Source organism: Plectrocnemia conspersa, unplaced genomic scaffold (genome assembly GCF_051122295.1).
Source record: "Plectrocnemia conspersa isolate PC_06_02 unplaced genomic scaffold, ASM5112229v1 ptg000002l, whole genome shotgun sequence".
NCBI lineage: Eukaryota > Metazoa > Arthropoda > Insecta > Trichoptera > Polycentropodidae > Plectrocnemia > Plectrocnemia conspersa.
The window spans coordinates 25,551,484-25,565,239 of NW_028277166.1; the positions used below are offsets into that span (position 1 = coordinate 25,551,484).

The following is a 13,756-nucleotide window of genomic DNA, read 5'->3' on the forward strand; positions in this document are numbered from 1 at the left end:
AGTTGCTATGGAAGCGTAATAAACAAACAAAATGCACATCATGGATTCTCCGAAGGTACGCCATATTTCATGAAAACGATACTCTTAAAAAATATAAAATATATCAACATTATCAACTGTATTAACTATTGAATCGTATCGAGAGTAATTATTGATATGTTGTACAATAACATAATTGTTTACAACTGTCAAATTTTCTATGGCTGAAATTTGCTGCGTTACGACCAAATAAAAATGTTTCTCTGCAATTGTGCAATATTACTCAATAAACAATTCTAAAAGTACATTTAATGTTAGCGTAAATAATTAAAGCAATAAAATAGACAATTAAAAATATTTAATTAAATAAAAATTATATAATTCTACAATTATAATAATATGATTTTCAGCTATTATTTTATATCGAACAACCTCATGGTTTGGGAGAGGTCTACTTATGTTGGCAAAAAAATTCTGGTTCATTATTGGCTACTACAGGAACAGATTCGACTATTGCAATATTTAATAGATATGGACAACTGCAAGAGAGAATCAAACTTCCAGGGTTATTGATAAAATATATTATATTGATTTGTGGTATTGCATAAGAAATTACTTTTTTAATAAAAAAATATTTATTTTATAGACTATGCTGCGGCTTAGAATGGGATTCTGATGGTGATTTCTTAGCCGCTATAAGTCCTTCAAACGCATCGGTTACATTATGGGAATGCCATCAACAGAAACGATTAACTATTGATACCGGACTGAGAGAATCGCCGACTTGCATCGCATGGGCTAAACAAGATCCGATTTTAGCTATCGGAACACAACGAGGAAATGTTGTATTCTATAATCATCAAACATCAAAGTATTATACTATTAATTTTATTAAGTCACTACACAATTTAAATGATCCATTCAGAGAAAAAATATTTTAAAAATAAACTGCAGGATTAAATAATTCATTCAAATATTTTTGTATTATTTGTTTTGAATAGGTACAATAAAAATATAATATTTTAATTGTTATATATTTGCTTGTTTAATTCAGACGTATACCTGTAATTGGTAAACATTCGAAAAAAATAACATGCGGAGCATGGAACACCGATAATATTCTGGCTTTGGTTTCCGAAGATAAAACTCTTTCGATCAGCAACATAGATGGAGATACTTTAAGGATTGTGTCGCTTAGGGATCAACCGAACGATCTACAATTTTCTGAGATGAAGACCGATGAAAGAGTAGCTGGAGAGAACACTGTAAATTAATTTTTGCAAATAGCGTCATTATATAAATGATTTATTGTCTATATTTATATTAAACATCATGTTCCAGATAAGTTTAGTAGTCGGAAAGAGAACTTTATATCTGTACAACTTACTGGATCCTGAGAATCCAATAGAATTGGCGTTCCAACAAAAGTACGGCGTAATCGTAACATATAAGTGGTACGGCGATGGCTATATATTGATCGGATTCACTGCTGGAATATTGATCGCTATTTCTACTCATATCAAAGAAGTCGGTCAAGAGTTGTTTCAAGTAAAAAGCAACAAAGATTCATTACTGGACTTGGCATTGTCTCAATCTTTAGGCCAAGTCGCTACTTGTGGTGATAGTTTGTAAGTTATTTAAGGCAATAATATCATGCTTATTTAATATTTCTGTACTCAATACTATTATATAATATAAAAGGTTACAGATCCGTTCAATTTGGGATACTTCAGAGAGTCACGTATCGTTTTATCCACAAGGCGGAGCTGAAAAATGCGAGTGGAGTATAGACGGTCAACTTTTAGGCGTCGCTGGACAGTCGAGCTTATCGGTTTATCTCACAAAATTAGCGCCGTTATGTAGTGCTCATAATACAAGAGCGTTGCTCTTGAGCAATCTTACCGAAGGAACGTTGTATCAATGCGTTCCGGTGGATGAGGCTGCCGTTGCCGAATCGAAAGGAAATCCGGTCGAATTGATGCGGATACATTTTCACATAGAGCCGTTGCTCATTGCTGTGGGACCTTATCATATTTGTTACATAAGCAACGATACAGCTTGGTTTTACGATACGACTGTGAATCAAACAACAGTTTTGGACTTAGCTTCTAAGCCTGCGTCGTCAATTTCTGGCCGTCGTCAGTATCCGGGTGCTATCTCTAGCGTCAAAATAGGCACTGAATATGCAGCTGTGCTGTTTGAAGGAAAAATTATGCTTCACATGGTAATTTGTTATATAATGAACATAAGAGTATTCAGTTAATGATTTTTATTTTAAATATTGCAGCTCGATCAACCGGAAATTTCTAGAGAAGATAGAGAAAGTTGTCTGTTTCCTGAGCCGGCTTTGCAAGAAGCTACAATCACAAGTCATTCTTTAAGCAACGATTTTTTGGTGTTCGTTACTGATGTATGAAAGTATATTTATTTATGATATATTAAATGTATTTAGAGCAGTCCATAAATTCTGTGCCATTACTTGTCAGTCAAAATTTACTTAATGTGACAGGAATTTATTAATAAATAAATATATTTGTTCTAATAGTTTAACCAAATTAATATCGTACTTTTCACAAGTTTATGGACTGAACTAAAAATTATTAGGTCTCACATAAACATTGTAATTTAAAAATTCAGTTAGGTCATTTACAATACTTTGCGATCGAAGAATGGAAGACAATCGTACGCTATCGTCATTCCGTGGGACTCAACGCCATATTCTGTGATCCTCCAGCTACGAGAAACATAATAGTAGATGCTAAAAACAACGGATTTGTCTACAGCCCCATTAATGACAATGTAACTGAAATACCTAACTTTTTGACAAACTACAAGTGAGTATATTTTACATAGACTGAAATAGAAAGTATCTTTATAAAACCAACTCATTGTTATTATTTATTTGTTGTGTAATTCAAAATACAAAAATATATATTGATATATAATATAATACATTCAAAAAAATATATATAAATATATATGCAGATGACTTGCAAATTTTCAAGAAAGTACAGTCGATTTCGGATTCCCTCGACCTGAAAGAGGATCTCAATTTTTTATGGTCGTGGACTTGCTATAACCGATTACCTTTCAGTGTAAAGAAATGTCACACAATTTCATTTTTAAGGTCATCGATGCCGGTGGAATATTCCTACCATCTCAGTGGATATATTCTAGTAAAGTCTTCCTTTACTAATGATTTAAGTGTGACTTTCGAAGAACGATGGAAATTTAGCCAGCACATTGCAGAGACTCACAACAGATCATTAAAATGCTCAGTTTTATCTTAAGAAATGTGCGCTACTTCAGGAATACTTTAGTATTGCGCACTCTTTATGATGCTCTATTCCGCAGCATACTAGAAACTAGCTCCATTATTTGGATTCCAGGCGTAATGAGACAATTTAATGAATTGAAGCTGGAAAAAGTACAGCGTAAATTCCTTTGATATTTATACTTGAAGGCATACGGATATTATCCGTTCTTGTTTCCCAGTGCTTTTATTTTGGGAGCGCTGGAATACGTTTCTTTGTCAACTCGCAGAAGTGTTTATATAATTAAACACTTCTGTAAATTGCTCAAAGGCATCGTAGACAACCCTTCGGTGCTCGAGCAGCTGCAAATGTGGGCTCCGGAAGGTGGTTATAGTTCTCGGTCGCGTCCACTGTTCTTGCCTGTGAAGTCTAGAACTGGGGCATTTGGCAACTCTTCTCTGGCAAATGCTGTTCGTCTGCTCATTACTGTACATAGAGATATTGTTATTTTCTCGTGCACATATGAGGTTTTGGTTCAATTCGCATGGGACAATGCACAACTGTTGAGGTGATTTGTATCTGTTCTTTTATCCTGTTTCCTTGTTTTTATTTATGTGTATATGAATTTGTATGTATGCATGTGCATATATTTGTATGTATTTTATACTTTTGGCAATCGTGACGCATTAGGTTAACCTGTCAGGTCACGATGGTCATAATTTTAATAAATAAATAAATATTGAGAAATATACAGCACTATTTATAATATTAACAGTATAAATGAACATACATATAATAATTTCAGGGGTGTTTTATGGGACACTTGCCTCGCAGATAGGAACGTTTTCATCGTTTGGAACGAAGAGAAGATTATAACTTATTACTACATAAGTCAGTCGGTAAACGGTAACTATATTGAAATGTTGGGTGATACTCCATTGCCCAAAGGGCAAATTCCATTAGTGTTTTGCAGTGGTGATTTGTATTTGCATCGTCAAGGCGGAAGGTTAGTTATTTTGGTTCATTATATTATTAATCATAATCATCTAATTATTCTCTCAATGAAACTATCATATTTAAGATTGAATAAAATCACTCTCTCAACACATCAAACTTATGGACTCTTAGACTTGGATCCTCTTAAAAAGGAAGCAAGTCAAATGGCTCATTTGGATAAATTGATCGGTTTGAGAAGATATAACGATGCCTTCGATTTTTGCATTACGGTCGGCAAAGAAGAATATTGGATTCAATTGGGAAAAGCAGCTATAAGCAATTTGGATGTGGCTTTCGGTATTTAATTTGTTTTAAATATATGTTCTGAATAATTAATGTTTTTTAATTATTATTCCAGCTATTAGAGTCTATACTTATCTCAATGACGTTGCAATGGTATGGACTTTAGAGGATATGATAGATATTGAGAATATTTCTGTTTTATGGTAATATAAGTATTTTTATATTATTGATTTTTTTAGCAGTTATTAAGCTAAGTTAATTAATATTGTTTCTACATTGATTTTTATCTCGTTGATTTGTCTTTATATAATTCTTTGAGTATTGTAAATATTAATATAAGACATAAGACATTTTTATACAATTTTGAATATTGACAATATTATACTTGCTAGCAATTTATAATATTTACTAGTTGATATGATTTGATTGGATAATAAAAAATCCAGCTCTCGAGCCTGCGTTTGCTTGGGAAAAGCGGAAGCCGCTGCAGCTTGGTGTGTCGGTGGTGGTGCAGGAGAAGAAGAGCTAGCGCTGAGATTAGTTCTTCATCAATGGTCACAGGCGGTCGAAATAGCCAAAACAGTTGCGCCAGAACGTTTGCCATCAATCTTATGCAACTACGCTCAACATCTTGAATTTGTGTATGTATTATTTGTTTACATGTCGACTGTACAAAGTTCTGTATATTTAAATTTCATCTTCTCTACACAACTCTATCCTCCCAGTATTGATGTGATTTTCAGAGCTATCTGCTAGAACTCAGTATCCACTTCAAGTGGATTGTCTTCCATTCTAGATACATGTCCAATGTGTTTGAGGCTTTTAACTTTCGCGACATAAAATCGATCATTAGGGAATCTCTGAACTCTGAGCGATTGTCCTTATCGCTTATTTATTTGCAAGACAAATTGAGAAATGACGCCGCAATAGGAATCAATATGATTATAGGAATAAGAACATTCTCACATTAAATGTGTGCTTAATTCGTTCACAGCCAGTCTTGTTCAATTACACAATAAAAATTGCTCAACAGCATAATAGGGCTACTACCTATTATGCTGTGGTTATCTCCATAAATTCAGGGAAATAAAAAAGTTTATTCTTCATATATTATCTTTTTTATGGAATAAAATAAAGTTTAATGAAAAAAAATTGTTTTACTGACTTTTAAATTGGTTGCCGTAGGTATTATGTTTTGGAAACCATTCGTTATAGATACTTAAATAATTATTAAAATTACGTTCTAAATTTATTATGAAACACAAGAACGTGAAAATTATTTGGACTTACCTATACTATATTTTTATAGAAAAAAATTATGTTGACGTATCGATTTGCAGCAGAATGTCATATATTGTCTGTTAGTATTAGTGATTATTATATAATTATAATTCCGATCGATCATCACAAATTAGGTTTACCTAGATTTTCCTAATCTCACGGATGTATATTGTGATGATTAATTAAAATCGAGCTAAGCTATACATACCTGGTATTTAAAACTCTCTAAAAGTGAGCTATTTTCAGTTCACAGAGAATATCTTATATGTATTAAAATAAAAAGAAAAAAGTATTGCTGGAGAGGGCCGTCATTTCAGATTTTTCCAGAGGGGGCAAAAGTTGGCCAGTTATTGCTCGTTTATTTATAAAATTTCCATTTCATTCAGATTCATAGTATTTCATTAAATGCCACGAATGGAAACCGGTACATTCAGCTTTGAATAGTCGTTAGCTGATTTACCCCGTTAAAACGCATTTCGGAAGACTAAAAATTTGTCTTAAGACTTTCTGTAATTTAAGCAAACAGCGTTTTATAAAAGAAATCAGCCATTTTATATGAAACAACCTAATAGAATTCATAGGTGATGCAATTTATTTTATATTGATATTTTATCATTTTTAATGATACATAAAATTGGAGTAAATGTTTATTTCTTGAATTATTTATTTTAAAAAAATTGATTAGTCATTACAAAATAAAATAATTAAAATGTTGTATGATTACTTCAACAGAAATATAAAAAAATATTATAAGCGTTATTTTTTGGCCAAATTCAAGGAGATCCCTGTTTAGAAACTACTTACAATAATTAAGAATCGAATGAAGCATATCTAATCCGAATTTTGCTCAATAGAAGAGCGCAAAAAACAATTATCCCTTTTCAGAAGTCAAAAATCCACGTCGAAAGCAATAAAATCGTGCCATCGCAGTAGAAACGCTCTGTTATATAGCGTTTATATTAAGATTTTTATAAATATATTACGACTTATAATAAATGAGAATATAATGAAGCATATCTAAACCGAATTTTGACCAATCGGAAAGCGCAAAAAACAATTATCCCTTCTCAGAAGTCAAAACTCCACGTCAAAGGCAATAAAATCGTGTCGTCGCCGTCGCAGTGGGAACGCTCATTCTCACTGCGGAAGTTAAGTTAGTTTCAATATAAATTATTTCGCTGATTGCTCTTGATAATTCCATGTTTGCAATAATTTCCAAAAAGAAATAACTAAGCATATCTAAAACCACGCCTCAACATGTGACAATATTAATCCCCAATCGAATTTTTTACATCCCTTTGACACACTCTTGTATTTTGCAGTTTTAGCTTAATAGCTAATTATAGAACATATATTTTTCAGTGGCGATAATCATGAAGCTTTGAACAACTATGAAAAAGCCATCATCAACACGAAAGAGAATAACAACGATATAATCGAACATAATAAAAAATGTTTGTCTGGTTTGGCTCGCACTTCAATCAAATTCGGAGATTATAACCGAGGACTTTCGATCTTGCAAAAGTTGTCAGATAATATCAATTTAGTCGCCGACTGTGCAAAGCTCTTGGAAGACACAAAGCAATATAGCCAATCGGCGAATCTTTACGAGCAAGCTGAAGAATTCGATAAAGCTGCATTGCTATATATAAAATTAAAATCTTGGATCAAAGTAGAGCAACTATTGCCGAAAGTCACCCTTCCCATAATTTATTTACAGTATGCGAAAGCCAAAGAGGGAGACGGTAGATATGGCGATGCTTTGAAAGCTTATAAGTTGGCTAAAGATTACGACTCGGCGATCAGATTGAATTTGGATTATTTGAATAGTCCAGATGAGGCGGTGCAATTAGTGCAGGACACTAAATCGATACAGGGAGCTAAACTGGTCGCTTTGTTCTTTCAAAAGTTAAATGATTATACTTCGGCGATCAAATTTTTAGTCATGTCGCTGTGCTACGAAGAAGCGTTTCAATTGGCCAGACAGCACGGTAAACTGCATCTGTTGGGCGAAATATTGATACAACATTCCAATCCGAGATTGGAGGATTTTAAAAGTTTAGCGTTGCATTTTGAAGGCGAAAAGAACTATATGCTAGCCGGTAAGTTTTATTTTCACGCTAAAGAATACGTAAAAGCTATGTCTCATCTGTTAAAAGCGGCTACGAACAGTTCGAATGAAGACGAGGCTGTAACTTTGGCTATAGACACTATAGCTTCGTCGGAGAGCGAGCAATTATCGAAGCAGTTGATAGAATTTCTGCTGGGAGATACAGATGGGACGCCGAAAGAACCCAAGTATCTGTTCAGGTTGTATATGGCTAGGAAGCAATTTCACGAAGCAGCCAAGACAGCGCTCATAATTGCGAATCAGGAGCAAGTGAACGGAAACTATAGGGTCGCTCACGATTTACTGTTCGCTATGTATCAAGATCTGAAAAGCAACGAACTGCCGATACCGGCCGAGATGAAAGCTAGTCTTGGTCTGCTCCATTCGTACATATTGGTGAGATTGCATTTGAAGAGAGGCGATCATTTAAAGTGTGCTAATATGCTAGTGAGAGTCGCTGAGAACATATCTTTGTTCCCATCACGTAAGTTATTATTATAAACATACATATTATTTTACATGACTATTGCAAAATACTATTTAGGTCCCATTTAAAAATCAGCAGACATGTCAGCTTTTTTCTCCTAAGCTACGAAAGTGATTAATTTTATTAAGTAAAGTGTAGATGACGAGTCTCCGTTCTATTCAAAAGTAAGGAGACTTTCTCACAGTTCAATACTTACCTAGCTAGTCACATTTTTTAACACCATCCTTCCAACATACGTGTAATTAGCTTAAAGTGCTTGCATGTTTATTGATATTTTCTTATAAAAAAGAAGCTAATTCGACAATTCAAATTAGCTCCATAACAATTTTTGGAAGTAATGAATTAAAAATCGACTACCTTCGTATTATTAAAATCAGCTTTCGGGAAGTACTTGTAAATCCCTTAAAAAAAATATTTCATGTAATCAAACTGTTAATCAAGAAAAAGGAAAATTGTTGAACTTTTACTACTTTAAAAGCCAAATTTCTTAATAACTTTTGGACAGCTCTGAAGATGTTCCAAGTATTCAGTTCATTGCGATATAAATTCTACAAAACGTTTTTTAAATGCATTTAAATGTTTCAATGTTTATAGCTATTCTAAATGAACCTCATTAATCTCTTATGAAATTGAAAAGTTCATTTCATTATTTTATGAATGTGTATAATAGCAAAGTTTTGTGTTTTAGATATTGTCTCAATTCTAACTTCAGTCGTGATTGAATGTCAAAGAGCAGGTTTGAAAAAATCTGCACATCAGTATGCAAGGCTACTCATGAAACCGGAATACAGAACTCAAATCGACGCAAAGTATACGAAAAAGATTGAGTCGGTAGTGAGACATCCCCCGAAGGAGTTTGAAAATTCCAATCTAGAACACGCCACACCCTGTCCTTATTGCGATAAACCCGTGGCTGAAACCAACCTGACCTGCAACCAATGCAAAATGTCGCTACCGTTCTGCATAGCTACGGTAATGTCGATTATATTATATTTCAAATAACTATTACTAAAAAAAATATATTTCAGGGCTGCCACATTATTAAAACCGATCTGACCGCTTGCCCCGAATGCGATTTTCCGGCTATCCGGAAAGAGTTCGTTACGCTGATCGACGAATGTCAACAGTGCCCCATGTGTTGGTCGAAGATAATGTCTCAGAACCTTGTGAAAGTAGAAAACGTGCAAAGATACTTAGAAGACGACAAGCGTTATTAATATGTATTTTATTCTTAAACAAAATATAGTTATATATTAAAAAAGTACATTGTTATTCTTACGAATTAATACATATCCCATCGTACATGTGCTTTTACAAATAAAATAAAAATAAAACGATTACAACGAGCGGGAGCGTTTGGATGAGGACAAGATCGTGTGTTTGATGACGTGTGTTCGAAAATCAAATATGTCGTTTTGTTCACATAATTATATTATAAAATGATTTTTCATTACATAAACAGCATAAGTATCATAATGTATCTATATGCTAGGAACAGCTTACGTTCTATGCACAAGCGGACAGGATGTACTCGTTTTTATATTTACATTTGTACATTGAGCGCTTTTCTCTATGTATAATACTTACTTAATTGATTAATCGTAAGTTTAATAATAAATATGGTTATTATATCATAATAATATATAATCGCTAAAAACAAAATAGATAAGGTAGCACGTAACGAGCGAGGGTCGCACGCTGCGCGGCGCTCCGATCCAAAAAAATTTGGAATGTAATACTATATTATTTTACCTAGAGCAAATAAATTAGACGACGACGCGCGCGCCAGCGCCGTGCGACCCCCGCGCGCATACCTTTCCGACGCTCCACGAAAGAATTTATTACATTTATTTAACTTGTTTTCGATCAACAGTTCGTATTCACTTTATTCAATATACACGTAAACTATGCATATATACACAACATGCATATATGCATCGATTTATTTATTAAATGCTTCATGTCACTTGTGCCACTCGCAAATTAAATAGAAACAATAAAATTTCATTTAAAATTATGCAACACCAAACGATCTATTTGGTAAAATAACAATTTCATATAACTACCGATAGTAAAATGAAGTGTGGACACACCCGCGCACTCGAGAAACAATCACACAATATACATAGTAATAGATAAATATTTTTCATATATCAAACAAATAATTACTTTAAAAAATTTTATGAAATTAATTTCAATTTTCTATATACAAACATAAACGAAACCTACAAAAAAAAAGTAACTACGAATTCATTACACACATACTTGTGTAGATAAAAAGTTTTACAAATGTACATCATATATAAAATTTAAAACAGCACAATATGACCGGCCGGTACACTCCGATCAATTAGTGTCAGTATAACACAGCCGTGAGCTGACGGTCCGTCGCATTTCCCTAACGAGTCGTCAATATAAACTAACTATTACAATTCACATGTATGTACAAAAGTACGATTATCGTTATTTACACTATATTTACACTACAATTGCTCGACGAATTTTGTGAGCTGGTCCTGCGGGGTCATAGGCGGCAACTGATCGTCGTTGAGGGGAGCCGGCTGGTGCAGAAGCATCTCGGAGGGGGTTGGAGGTCGAGGTGAGGGTGCCGGAGGAGGCGACCGCTGCAATAGCTGCATGCCGGGAGTGAAATATCTCGAGTTTCCTCCCACGCCAACGTTGAGGCCCACTCCGCGGCCCCCGTAAGGAGGCGTGGGAAACCCTTGCTGTTGTTGTTGCACCTGCTGCTGCTGCTGCACCTGCGGTTGGTTTCGTTGAATCAACTTCTGGAAAGACCACTGTTGCTGGGTGTTCATGTTTGACATGTTATTGATCTGTCCCATACCACCGACGACACCGACCTTGAACAAAAAATAAATAAATTGGCATTTCAGTTAAAATATTATTCATATACATGAAAGGACCTGTTATTTTCTAAACAAAATTGAGAAAGGGCTAATTAATTGTTTTTTAGTCCTTATGATGGGACTAAAAAAATGATCAGTGGAACAATCCATTGTTAGATTAGAAAGTCAAGCATTTGGAACATTGGCCAGGAAAAAACAAGAGCAAACTTAGGTATCTGTTAAATCGCATATGTTAAAAAAATGATAAAATAATTAGATATATTTATAGTTGCCAAAAGTGCAAGGCTGGTTTGTGTATAAAGAAATGTTATAAAATTTGACATAGGCGCTAAAATGTTTGATTTTTGTGTAATTTTGTAATATTAAAAAATGCATAAATATTTTTGATAAAGTTGTTCAAATTTAAAACAATTTTTTTATTTTAACTAAATAAATTTACTAGTTTTTGAGATGTAGTTATATTTATAACAGCTTCAAGTCGTGCAATAATTACGCGAAAAATACTCGGGCAGTGAGTTAAGCAAATTGCGCACGGCGCATGTGCGTGTAAAGGTTAATCACTAGCGTATGAGGAGATATCTTTGTCCAACTTATTATCGGCACAACGGTTTTTACAAGATTCGTTGTTTACTTGAAAATGTAATATTCCATATAGCCCATTGATGTTTGAGTTTGACCTCGATAGCATGGGTCAAATGTGGTAAGAGTGGGGAGAGACAGGATCCCAAACAAAGTAATTGTTTACATTTAGTAAAAATACATATTCACCCATCATTTTTATTGTATTGAAAATATTTTTACTTTGGTTCAAATTTCAAAATTTATTGCAAATAATTTTTGATTGTCATATATTAAAATAAAATCTATAAATATTCATTCACTTAATATGATTAATATTTTTATACAGAAAGACACAAAAATTATTTAAAAAAATAGAGGACTTTGCACAAAATAGGTGAAATACACGCAGAACTGCAATGATAAATATGCATTGGTTCTATGACAACTGAACACAGGATGATTACACAAGTAAACTATTGAATCCAATCTGCAAAAAAAATAAAATGGTATGAATAAAATAAATTATATTGCATTCATTTGGATCATTTATAATCATAATTTATTTATGTGACTAAATAATTTAAATGTTTATGTTTATGATTCGGAAAAAAATCAGAGGTTTTGTGGTAAAAAAATTATATAGTCATTATTTTATGATCAACTAATAATCTTATTTATTTACAAACTAAATTTAAATGTTTGTTACTCTCGGAAATAATATTAAATTATTTTTTAATATACAAATAATAACATCAGAGGTTTCGTGGTAAAAAATGATAATATAGTCATTATTTTATTTTAATGTCAATAAAACAAACTTGCCTTCTTACTCAATCGGTTTGGGAGTGAAAATTAAAATAAAATACCATCCACATCAATTATTACTTAACGATTGAATAATAATAGATAATATAATAAAAAAAAAATAAGTTATGAAAGGTTAATCTCATTATGGTTATAAATGTTTTATTCATACCATTTCAAACCTTTTTGCAAATTGTGTTTAATAATATATGAGTTCACATGTCACTGTGTGCAATTGTTGCTGTATTTAACTGTCTTGTGTTCAGTTGTCTGATTACCATATGTATTGTATCGCTTTTGGCATATACATTTAAATGCGTCGGTAGATGTCAAAGTTTAAAAAGCAAAACATACAGAATAAAATCAGCTGTTGGATGTTATAATTCCTATTATTTATAATAAATATTATTTTTTATGTAAATGTTTACTTAATTTTCTATATTTTCCAAAAGATGTTTAAAACCTGGCGCTTTTATATTTTATAAAGTTATTGATATTTATTTCCTACTATTCAGTCTACATGGAATTGGCGACTGTGCTCTATTTAATGATATTGAAATTTTCTTATTTCAGCATAAAAAAAAACAGAAATAACAGTTTATATAAATTATACCCAGTAGGCAATTTTAATAAAAATGATGTATTTTTAAAAATCAGGTACACGAAAACAGACTTGTTCTATTTCTGTCATTGGGTGCCGGCAATTTGAGTAGCAGCTTATTGCCTGAAAATTCTTCACTCATAATCGTTAAAAAACGAAGGAAAATTATATTTTACCTGTTGTTGCTGCTGTTGCTGTTGTCCTAGTAATTGTTGCATCTGCAGCCTTTGCTGATGCTGTTGCTGCTGCTGTTGTTGTTGCTGCTGCTGCTGCTGCTGTTGTTGTTGTTGCTGTTGCTGCTGCTGTTGTTGTTGTTGCTGTTGTTGTTGTTGTTGTTGCTGCTGCTGCTGTTGTTGTTGTTGCTGAGGAGCCACTTGAGGTATACCGGACGGATTAGCGCCCCCGGTGGCGCCCACGCCGCCCATCATGTGAGAACCTGCTCCAGCTCCGGCTTGTTGTTGACTTTGCTGCAAACGAATTTAATATTCAATACAGTTATTTACCAACTGAGTTTCCACAACAGTTGCAAATAATAAAAATCCTTCCAGCAAAGGTCACAAGAATCAGTAGTTT

General features: G+C 33.3%; 2 protein-coding genes across 5 annotated transcripts in view; one reads left to right on the top strand and one right to left on the bottom strand.

The window, feature by feature from the left end:
* Oseg6 (intraflagellar transport protein Oseg6) lies at window positions 1-10,342 on the top strand. The gene is made up of 15 exons (XM_088181623.1): window positions 1-55; window positions 390-544; window positions 626-850; window positions 1,034-1,244; window positions 1,321-1,607; window positions 1,681-2,203; window positions 2,267-2,389; window positions 2,617-2,813; window positions 4,039-4,239; window positions 4,315-4,526; window positions 4,588-4,675; window positions 4,919-5,113; window positions 7,116-8,347; window positions 9,039-9,322; window positions 9,379-10,342. The coding sequence occupies exons 1-15, from the start codon at window positions 32-34 to the stop codon at window positions 9,565-9,567; spliced, it is 4,146 nt and encodes a 1,381-aa protein (XP_088037749.1). The 5' UTR covers window positions 1-31; the 3' UTR covers window positions 9,568-10,342.
* Window positions 9,764-13,756, bottom strand: part of nej (CREB binding protein nejire) — a 20,937-nt gene continuing 16,944 nt past the window's right edge. For all 4 annotated transcript variants that reach the window (XM_088181610.1, XM_088181609.1, XM_088181608.1 and 1 more), the window contains 2 exons: window positions 13,360-13,650; window positions 9,764-11,211 (listed from right to left, as the gene is read on the bottom strand). In XM_088181610.1, the coding sequence (XP_088037736.1) occupies window positions 10,834-11,211; window positions 13,360-13,650 (669 nt within the window). In that variant the 3' untranslated portion in view covers window positions 9,764-10,833. The remainder of the gene's footprint in view (window positions 11,212-13,359; window positions 13,651-13,756) is intronic.

Bases quoted from the DNA above. Each gene is read 5' to 3' on its own strand.
- Oseg6 (XM_088181623.1), top strand. From the start codon at position 32: ATGCACATCATGGATTCTCCGAAG. The intron at 2,204-2,266 runs GTAATTTGTTAT...TAAATATTGCAG, and splicing joins GAAAAATTATGCTTCACATG to CTCGATCAACCGGAAATTTC. The intron at 9,323-9,378 runs GTAATGTCGATT...AATATATTTCAG, and splicing joins TACCGTTCTGCATAGCTACG to GGCTGCCACATTATTAAAAC.